Here is a 10,206-nt window from a genome sequence, read left to right as displayed (position 1 = left end):
AACTGGACTGAGGCCCACAAAATATCGGAGACGGTCAATACTTTCAACTGGTGACAAAGAGACGAAAGACATCATTCTGTGTGCACACCGATTGTTTTTTTAAACCAAAGCTCCTACAGCAACAACCCATTTAATTTGATGGCCGAGTGTTACAACACACCGCTTGTACAAACAGATGGTTCTAGTGTTTGAATCCTTCCTCTCCCCTGACAGTCTCTCTCTGGGATTTGCAAGAAGGAGTTGTGCAATGAGCTGTAATCTCTTCACCAAGGCGGGGACATGGGTTGGGGATTCTGTAGATAGGACATCACCACAGCAGAGATAGACAACCTGAATGCAGAGGAAGAAAATCAATAATTTTAAAAACCAACCAACCATGAGAGTTTTTATTATTATTTCAATATCCATCGTCATGTCTGGGTCTTGTACAGCACTAGCATGTTGGTGAACAATTCCCAGGGATTCCAAAGTACTTGCTTTCTCAACCATGCATACAAGGATTGCTCACCCACGCAGGAATGGAGCCACCTCTACAGTGGAAGGGAGCAGATGCTTAACATCAAACACTATACTAGTTTTTGACAGAAAATGAATTTTAAATCCAACTGGAACTGTAGTGTAGGTATTTAAGGAAACAGACTGTAGATTCCAGAGTTGGGAATTGGTCAGGACATGGGTTCACAGCTCAGCTTTTAGGAAAAGATGCCATGGAATTTAATATCCAAGAACGAAAGAGCCCTTGCTTTTACATCTCATTCAAACAACGGCACCTCCAACAGACCAGCCCTCTATCACCAAAGTGTTTTATGCTGGGGCACTGGTTCGTTGCTGACTAGGATGAAGAGCGCTCCATACTAATCACCAACACCATTTTATCCCCATTTTACAGATGGAGAAACCAAGGCAGCAGGAAAGTGTCAAAGTACAAAATCATGCAGTTTAAGTGGCAGAGTTGGGCACAGAACCCAGAAGTTCTGGCTTCTACTCCTCTGTTCTAACCGCAACACAGACAGGCATGCACATTTGGACATACGTCTTCAATTCACATGGTCAGTGAATAAGATTGTTAAAGGGAGACAGTGACTCACATGAAGCTGCTCATCATCTGTTTGGTGTCCTCTGAGCTTCTGGAGTTGGCAAAGCTAATGAAGGAGCAATAGACAGCAATCCAAGCACACCACTTCAGCTAGAAACACAGAGGAACTAATTTGAGAGCCTCAAAGTGAGCACTTATGGGATCTCTCAGGATCTTCAATATCTAATAACACTGGGCAAGTCTCAGAGCTCTTTAAAACATTCATTAAACAAAGATCACAGTCCCTGCTCCTTTGTGAAGTTAGTATCAGTACCATTTCCTTGAATCGTCCAAAGTCACACAGTGAGTCAGTAGCAGAGCTGGGAACAGGACCCTGAAGTCCTGGCTTCCAGTCCCCTGATTTAACCATTAGGACACACTCCCTCCTCCAGCCAGGAAGAGACCACTAGAGCCTTGACTCCCAGTTCCCTTTTCTACCCACTAAACACTCAGCCGGGAACAAAAATAATGACGACTCCTCTTCCAATCCCGTTTCAGTGCAATGGCTTATACCACTCTAGGTCTCCCCCCTTCCATCCCCCAAATCATTTAACATAGGGAAGCTGTGGAATCCCTGTCACTGGAGGTTTTTAGGAACAGGTTAGACCAGTGGTCCCCAATGCGGTGCCCACAGGTGCCATGGCACCTGCTGGGGCATCTATCTGCGCCCGCATACTGGTCCGCAGACAAGCATCCGCCGAAATGTTGCCGAAAAGTAGTGTTATCAAGAGGCGTCGCCGCTGCTTGACGTTGCTGCTTCTCGGCGGCATTTCGGCGGATGCTTGTCCGTCGGCCACAGCCCTCGGTGGCTCGTCGTCCAGCACCTGCCAGATGAAAAAGGTTGAGGACCACTGGGTTAGACAAACGTTTGTCAGGGATGGTCTTGGCATACTTAATCCTGCCTCAGTGGGCAGGGGGGAGATGCACTATGGGCATGTCTACACTATAAAGAAAAACCTGTGGCACTGAGTCTCAGAGCCTGGGACACTTGACTCAGGCGCACGGGGCTTCAGCTGCAGTGCTAAAAATGGCAGCGTACACATTCCTGCTTGGGCTGGAGCCCGGGATCTGAAACCTGCCAAAGCAGGAGGGTTTTGGAGCCCAGGCTCCCACCTGAGTTGGAACGTCTACACTGGTATTTTTAGCCCTGCAGCCGAGCCAACTGATCTGGCGCCGAGACTCGGTGTCGTGGGTTTGTCTCTGCAAATATATACACTGGGTGACCTCTTGAGGTCCCTCCTTGCCCAGCATTTCTAGGACTCTGTGGAAGAGCAGCCAGTTGGTTAGGGGAACAGGCACGGTGAGGCTATGAGTGCTACAGCGCCCAGCTGCACAGATGTCCTTTATAATAAAGAGCATGCATCTCATGTTTGCTTTGCCCTAGAAGGCATCTTACCTACTGAAGATCTAATGTTCATTCCTTTCCTGCTCACCTTAAGCATTAAGCCGCACATGCTGAAAATCATCCCCAACAGGTTCATGTAATCTGGAGTGGGATCTTCCAGCGTGGGGTTGTTCTCTGTAGATGGAGGCTTGTACCTACAAAGCAAGTGTGTAATAGCATGTTACGAGAGAGAGACGGGAGTGTTAACTCATGCCTGGAAACTATTAGCCCTCTTCTCCATAGGTAACATGAAGATAAACAAGGATCTGCAGGGGTCTGGAATGGGATTAGGGGCCTTTCATCTCCAGGTTCCTGGTACCAGTCAAGCCCTAGCTCAGGCAGACTGGGTGGCTCAGGGTGGGGATGACGAATCTGACACGAGGGCTTTCTCAACTAGGGCACCGGTTCATATCCACCCCTAGGCCTGAGCTGCTTAGCACAATCAGGGAATGAGCTATGGAGCCTTTCACCTCCAACAACCAGGTCTAATGTAGGTAGAGAGGAATCTAAAGTCAGTCCCACATGAGCTCTGTTCTGGGGCTTTGGGAAACGTGTTGGCAGGTTTCCGGTTGGTTGCCATTGGCACAAGGGGGGACTAGGGAACAAGAATAACCTGGGGTGGGAGATGCCAGTACCTCCAGTTCCCTCCTCTCTGCCAAAAGACTGTCACCCATAACCCTCCGACAACTGGGCAGATTCCTACCACCCACCCCTTAGGGATTCTGCTGGGTAACCCCACCAGATACAGACCCCATAGCAATCACTCACCCTCGGGGTCCTGCTAGGTAACCCCAGCAGATACAGACCCCACAGCGATCACCCACCCCTCAGGGTCCTGCTAGGCAACCCCACCAGATACAGACCCCATAGTGATCACCTCTTCCCATTTAACAGGACAATTTGCCCCCACCCTGAGGCTTTGGCTATCAAGGGGCTGCCAAGTGGAGCTCCCTGTCCAGACATCCCTCGGGGGCATGCTTCAGCGTTCCCTATGGGGCAGCACTGTGGCCTCACTATGGGGACCCCAAATCACAAAATATCAGGGTTGGAAGGGACCTCAGGAGGTCATGTAGTCCAACCCCCTGCTCAAAGCAGGACCAATCCCCAACTAAATCATCCCAGCCAGGGCTTTGTTAAGCTAGGTCTTAAAAACCTCTGAAGAAGGAGATTCCACCACCTCTCTAGGTAAGCCACCTCACCACCCTCCTAGTGAAAAAGTTTTTCCTAATATCCAACCTAAACCTCCCCCACTGCAACTTGAGACCATTGCTCCTTGTTCTGTCATCAGGTACCACTGAGAACAGTCCAGATCCATCCTCTTTGGAACCCCGTTTCAGGTAGTTGAAAGCAGCTATCAAATCCCCCCTCATTCTTCTCTTCTGCAGACTAAACAATCCCAGTTCCCTCAGCCTCCATAAAATGATTAGGGGCGAGCACATGAACTTTGTGCCCAGTGGACTCTTGCAAATTTCCACATCCTTCTTGATCTGTGGGCCCAAACCTGGACACAACTACTCCCAGATGAGCCTCAATAAGGCCAAGACAGAGGGAATGACACGTCCCTTGTATCTCGGCAAATGCCCCTACTATAAGCGCAAAATGCCGTTACCTCTTTGGCAACAAGGGCCCACTGCTGACTCATAGCGAGCTCTCGCAACTGTAACCCACCCCAGTCCTTTTCTGCAGAACATCCGTAGCGAGTGCTGGGATCCTATTCCGTCTAAGTGCAGGACTCGCACTTCTCCTGTTGAACCTCATCAGGTGTCTTTGGCCCAACCTCAATGTCTAGTCCCCTGTATCCTGCCCTACCCTCACAGCGATCTACCACTTCCTCCAGTTTAAGTGCATCTGCAGTACTGTGAGGGTGCAAGCCCAGGCCACGCTCAGATCGTTAATGAAAGAATGAACAACCGAGCCCAGGAGACCCTGGGTTACGCGCTTAAACCGGCTGCCAACTAAGGCATGGAGCCATTACATACGCGCCCCTGTGCACACGCCGGCCGCCCACCGGGCAGAGAACCCGGCCCGGCACGGCCCGCCCCGCGCAGCACAACCCGCCCCGCAGGCCCGCCGCCTCCGCGCAGCACAACCCGCCCGGCAACGGCCCACGCCCCGCGCGGCACGGCCCGGCCCGAACGGCCCCCGCCCCGCGCGCAGGCCCGGCACAGAGCCCGCTAACCTCAGCACCTGTTGGGCACGCGGGGGTCCCGCCATGCTGGTTGCTGGACATGCTCCGGGGGCGCGGATTCGATGTAAACACCCCAAGGCCCGGAGCAAGGTTGCGGAATCCCTTTCCACCTGCGCCTGGCCGGGGCGAGCCGGACTCACGGGGGCGGGCAGTGGGACGGGCGGGGCCGATAACGGACCCCCCCCACTCCCCCAGGCGCTCCCGGCTGAGAGCAGGCGGGCCAAGGGGGAGGAACCAAGGATCACCTCCTCCCAATAAAATGATTAGGGGGCTGGAGCACATGATTGTGCCCTCCATCACCTCCTCCCAATAAAATGATTAGGGGGCTGGAGCACATGATTGTGCCCTCCAAGGAGACTGGCAGGAACGGGGGAAGGGGTAGGTATAGGGGGATCTATAGGTGCAAGGCTGGGGAGGCCATAGGGGGTGGGTTGAAGGACACTGCACACAGCCCTGTAGGGGTTGGGTCCCGGACGGCTCTAAATGTGTGCAGCTCCCTGGGTCTTCATAGGATGACCCCTGTGTCCCCGACCCCCCTGGAGTGCGCATCAAACCCAGCCAAGGGAGTTGGGTTTTCCTTTTCCCTGCCTCCTGTGGCAGCAACAGCCACCAAATCACTTTCCTGTCGTTCCCTTAGCCAGGACGGCACCAACTTGTGAGCGAGTAACTCCAGCCCCCAGGGAGACACCCGTCAAGCCGGAGTCTGGTGAGAGATTTGTAACCCGCCCCAGCTGACCCGTTGTGTCACATCACCCCAGCCCCACGCTCGCGGAGTCCAGATCTCTCCGATTTAGCCACCGTAGGTCCCATCATGGCGTTTCCTGAACCGAAGCCCAAGAAGCCAGAGCTGCCAAAGAAGCTGGTGCAGAATCTGGAGTGCAAACAGGGAGCGGTCAGGGCAGTGAGGTTTAATGGTGAGTGTTTCCTCGCGGGCCCCATGAAGTGAGGCAGTGGGGTCTAGTGGGTTGAAATGAGGGCCAGGTCTCCTGGACTCTGTTCTCAGCTCTGGGAGGGGAGTGGGGTCAAGTGGTCAGAGCAGTGAAGTCAGAGCCATGTGGGGCATTTCGAGCCCTGTTGCTGCCTGCACATGTCAAGAGTCCAGACAATATTAAGTGTGTGGCTTATTGTTGTGTCTTGGTGGGAACGAGGGGACGGTGTCTCTTAGTGGAGATCTGCCCTTAGTTTCTTCCATCATGGGGGGCGGGCTGGGAGAGTATACATGGAGGAGTGGGACTAGCAGGGAGCCATGCAGAGCAACAGGACAGCAGGGAGAGAAGACAGCTGTGGGGTGGAAATGCTGGATGTGGGGCTGGTGCCTCTGTGGGGCAGGCACAAGCTGTGGTCTGCTATGCTGTCCCCTTGCATCATTCTCTGTCCTGTCTTCCACAGTGGATGGAAATTACTGTCTCACCTGCGGAAGTGACAAGTCCTTGAAGCTGTGGAACCCCCACAAGGGGACCCTCCTGAAGACCTACAGTGGCCATGGCTACGAAGTGTTGGATGCAGCTGGGTAAGGGCAGGGGACAGACTCCACTTCTCTTGTAACCCCAGGGACTTCAGGATCAAAACCACTTTAAGCGTTTGATATGCAAGTGGTTAGAACAGGTGGGGAAGGGTATTGGCAGAGGCGGAGTGAGGACTCCGGGGTTCTGTCCCCAGCTCTGGGCGGGAGTGGTTTCCAGTGGGTTATGCAGGAGAGAGACTGGGAGTCAGGACTCCTGTATTCTATTATGTCACTGATTTGCTGTGTGGCACGTCACCCCCTTGTGCCTCAGTTTCCCCCAGCCGTAAAACAGGGACAGCTACGCCGACATGCCAGAGGGATGCACAGCCTCATAGATGCGCGTCTGTAACCTCCCGCTGCATAGTCAGAGCCCCACGGTAATGCCTAACCTTGCTTTCTTGCTTCCCCCACAGCTCCTTCGATAACAGCCAGCTCTGCTCCTGCGGGGCTGACAAAACGGTTGTCCTGTGGGACGTAGTCAGTGGGCAGGTGATCCGCAAGTTCAGAGGTCACGCAGGGGTGAGGCTCATTTGGTTACTGCAGTGCTGCCTGGGTTGGGGGTGCCACAGGCTGATATCAGCCAGCCTGCTACATGTGGGGAATGACTTGGCTGGGTGTGGGGAGGGGCCGGGCGAGGCCCAGCTACTTTCTCCCTGTCCCACTGGGACTTAAGCAAGTTACAGGTGTAGCTGGCTGCCCCATCGCTTGTTACATCAGTCCGGGGAGGCTCCCTTGCTCTCAGCCAGTGGGGGTGACCGCTGGCATCCCTAACCCTTCCTGCTACCAGGGTGGGGACTGAATTGAGGTGGTGCTGCCTAGAGGGGCACCTGGAGAGGTGCACCAACTGAGTGTGGGCACGGGGAGGGATATAGGATGGCGAAGCAGCTCGGGGTCGGTTGAGTTGCTTGTAGGGAGCGTTGGGAGGGGAGATGGGGGGCTGTTGGGGTGTTCAGGAGGGGGTGAAGGGATCAGTGTGGCTTAGGGGGAGATTGTTCGGGGGATGGCCCAGCGACTGCAGAGAGAGCACTCGAGGGCCACGCCCCGTGCGCTGAACTTGGCCCCGGCTGGCCTTCCTGACCTGTCTCTCCATCCACAGAAGGTGAACTGCGTGCAGTTCAATGAGGAGGCCACCGTGATCCTGTCGGGTAAGCAAAGCGGCTCCCAAGCCCCAGCTGACTCATTGCAGGTCCTTAAGGAACTCTGGGGTCTGGCAGGGCTCCATCTGGCCTGGGATTTGCCCAGGCTGTTCCTCCGAATCTGCGCTGTGCTCTCTCCTAGGCTCAATTGATTCCAGCGTCCGCTGCTGGGACTGCCGCTCACGCAGACCCGACCCCATCCAAATCCTGGATGAAGCCAAGGACGGGGTGTCCAGCCTGAAAGTGTCGGATTACGAGATCCTCTCTGGGTGAGGGGTGCTCCGCTGGGGCAGGACGGGGCCGGCCCCTGCATTTCACCTTTAGACCTAAGCGTGAGTTAGAACAGCCAGAGCCCCCAGGGCACAGAGCGAAGAACCTTCACCAGGGTAGGGAGAGGCAGGTAACCTCCCCCACCAGGGCTGTGCAGCCTCACGTTTGACCCTTGTGGGCCGCCATATGCGGGAAAGGAGCTGGTTCAGGGGTTCGACTCCCCCCTCCTCCAGCTACATTCCCAGGAGCGCCCCAGCTGGGCCTGGGCGGTGGGTGCATCACAGCCTCTGTACTTGCCCTGTAACCCCTCCCCATTGTCCCCCTAGCTCCGTGGATGGCCGTGTCCGGCGCTACGACCTGCGCGCAGGGGAGCTGTACTCGGATTACATTGGAAGTAAGTGAGAGAAAACAGCTCCCACCACAGAGCCAAGGCCAGAAGGGGACGTGGCGATCGTCTGAGCTGATTTCCTCTATGGCCCAGGCCAGAGAACGTCCCTGGTTTCATTCCTGCTTGTAGGAAACATCCTGCCAGGGATAGAGAATCCCCCAAAAGATCCCCCCACCACTGCCTGGGGGAGGGGTTGGCTTGGCTTGGCTGATTCAGGAGTAGGGAATAGCCTCTAGGGAGCGCCAGTTCCAGTGCTGCTCCAACATGGGAAACAAGCTGTCAAGGAATGACACACAAGGCCCTTCCCCTCCAGGGGCGCTGGCTCCAGTCCATCCCTAGGGTGGGGCTGGCTGGTTGCCCCTTGGAGGAATGGTTCACTGGCTTTGATCTGGCCCCTGGGCGGGGGGCTGGCTTGAGGAGTGGGGGAAATGGGGGGCTGGCTCTGATCCAGACCCCGGGCAGGGGGTGGGCAGGCTGGCTGGGCTTTTACCCAGCACTGCCCTCTGTGCCAACTCCTAGTTTCCGTCACCTCCAGCATCTGCTGCTTTGTCCCTGCAGGCCCCGTCACCAGCGTGTGTTTCAGCAAGGACGGGCAGTGCACGCTGGCTGCCAGCCTGGACTCCACCCTGCGCCTGCTGGACAAGGACAGCGGGGAGCTGCTGGGAGAGTACGTCACCCCCTCGCCCTCTGGCCTGGGGCCGCCGGATGCACGTGTGGGGGACACTCCCCTTCCCCCCCCAAGCACAGAGCTGGGGCTTAACACGGGGGCTCAGCCAGCCCCAGGACTCTTGTTGCATAAGAGTCTCACGCTCATTCTCGGGGGCAGCCTCTCCCTGAGTCTGGGGTCTTAGACACAGACACTGCCTGCTGCAGGGGTGAGCAACTGACTCTGAGCCCCCCCATCTCCTCCAGGGTATTTAGGCACCTGCCTCTGAAATCCAGGGCCGCTGCTCAGCACACAGGGGCCCTGCACACAAGGAAAGGTGGCTTTGGGCTGGCATGGGCTGGGGTGTGATCCAGGTGGGGTACAGCAGGAGGGGTTCCCCATTCTCCCCTGTGCAGCCCCCATCTGCTCTGTTCTGCTCTAGGTACACCGGCCACAAGAACACAGCCTACAAGCTGGATTGCTGCCTGAGCGAGAAGGACACGCACGTGGCCAGCTGCTCGGAGGACGGAAAGGTGTATTTCTGGGACCTGGTTGAGGTGAGAGTCTAGCCCGCGGCAGGCACAGGCCCCCCTCCCTGCCCTGGGGTCAGCCCCCCACCCTGTTCCTAGCCGCCCGGGTCATTCTAACCGGGGGTCTTTCCTCCCCCCGCAGGGCTCCCTGACGCTGAGCCTTCCGGTCGGCAGAGGCGTGGTCCAGTCCCTGTCCTTCCACCCCAGCGAGCCTGGCCTGCTCACGGCCACCGAGGGGCGCGTGCAGTTCTGGAGGGAGGAGACCCACACAGCAGAGGAGCAGCCACCGGCCTGCTGAGCTGGAGCATCGGGCATCCCACCAGCCAGTCACACGCACACTCAGCCTTGGGGCAGCTGCTTTATTAAGACCTGTCTCCCACTGGGGGCGGCCAGGACTGTATGAGGGGCAGCAGCGAGCCCCAGAGCATAACATGCAGGGGAGGGAGTGAGCTTGACTTCTTGCCCTACACAGCAGCTCAGAGCCCAGCCATGCAGGAGTCCTGGGCCTGCCCTGCACCAGTGACCCTACAGCCCCCTCTAACCGCCCAGTTCTCCACCATCATCCCACACTCCAGGGGGCATCTGGACACAGCCACAACTGGCTCAGAGCACCTGGGGGTGGGGACACTTCAGAAGACATTAATGGGGGACCCCCCCAGCCCCTCTAACCATCAGCCATCTGGGGCTTTGTTTTTTTAAATCTTCCCCACAATCTATCCCCCAGGGCCCAGCACCAGGCTGGGCACGGCTACTGCTGCCAGGCTTCCTTTCCATCGGTCAAGTACCCCACAGTCACCTCCCCCTGCCCCCGCTCCATTCCAGCGAGGGCACGACTAGCACCCCAGATGGAAACTGACACCTGGGCACCAGCCTCAGACAGGAGCAAAACTCTCTGTTTTCCCTGCGGCAGGCGGGAGCCAGTGCTGCCGGGCGGTTCCCTCTCCACTGCAAGAGGGAGTATTCCTAGCACAGGTTAGAACAGATGCGCCCTGGCTTCCATCCCCCCCAGGCTGCCCTCGTGACAGGGCTCTGTTAGCCTGCACTAGGGTCATTCCCCCCTCTAGGGCGCCAGGCACAGAACACGC

General features: G+C 56.5%; 2 protein-coding genes across 2 annotated transcripts; one reads left to right on the top strand and one right to left on the bottom strand.

Annotated features, from left to right (window-relative positions):
- Positions 1-74: 74 nt before the first annotated feature.
- WDR83OS (WD repeat domain 83 opposite strand) lies at positions 75-2,640 on the bottom strand (the record flags this gene model as incomplete). Its single annotated transcript, XM_032768179.2, has 3 exons — positions 75-330; positions 1,089-1,186; positions 2,509-2,640. Coding segments are annotated over 3 exons (297 nt in total), but the record flags the coding sequence as incomplete, so codon positions are not given.
- Positions 2,641-5,170: 2,530 nt separating this feature from the next.
- On the top strand, positions 5,171-10,205 carry WDR83 (WD repeat domain 83). The gene is made up of 9 exons (XM_032768178.2): positions 5,171-5,561; positions 6,037-6,157; positions 6,565-6,670; positions 7,248-7,296; positions 7,430-7,556; positions 7,884-7,951; positions 8,504-8,612; positions 9,034-9,148; positions 9,264-10,205. The coding sequence occupies exons 1-9, from the start codon at positions 5,459-5,461 to the stop codon at positions 9,417-9,419; spliced, it is 954 nt and encodes a 317-aa protein (XP_032624069.1). The 5' UTR covers positions 5,171-5,458; the 3' UTR covers positions 9,420-10,205.
- The last annotated feature ends 1 nt before the right edge of the window (position 10,206 follows it).

Source organism: Chelonoidis abingdonii, chromosome 26 (assembly GCF_003597395.2).
Source record: "Chelonoidis abingdonii isolate Lonesome George chromosome 26, CheloAbing_2.0, whole genome shotgun sequence".
Classification (NCBI taxonomy): Eukaryota; Metazoa; Chordata; order Testudines; family Testudinidae; genus Chelonoidis; species Chelonoidis abingdonii.
This window is presented reverse-complemented; position numbering and strand designations above follow the sequence as displayed.

Bases quoted from the DNA above. Each gene is read 5' to 3' on its own strand.
- WDR83 (XM_032768178.2), top strand. From the start codon at position 5,459: ATGGCGTTTCCTGAACCGAAGCCCAAGAAGCCAGAGCTGCCAAAGAAG. The intron at 5,562-6,036 runs GTGAGTGTTTCC...TGTCTTCCACAG, and splicing joins CAGGGCAGTGAGGTTTAATG to TGGATGGAAATTACTGTCTC. The intron at 9,149-9,263 runs GTGAGAGTCTAG...CTCCCCCCGCAG, and splicing joins ATTTCTGGGACCTGGTTGAG to GGCTCCCTGACGCTGAGCCT.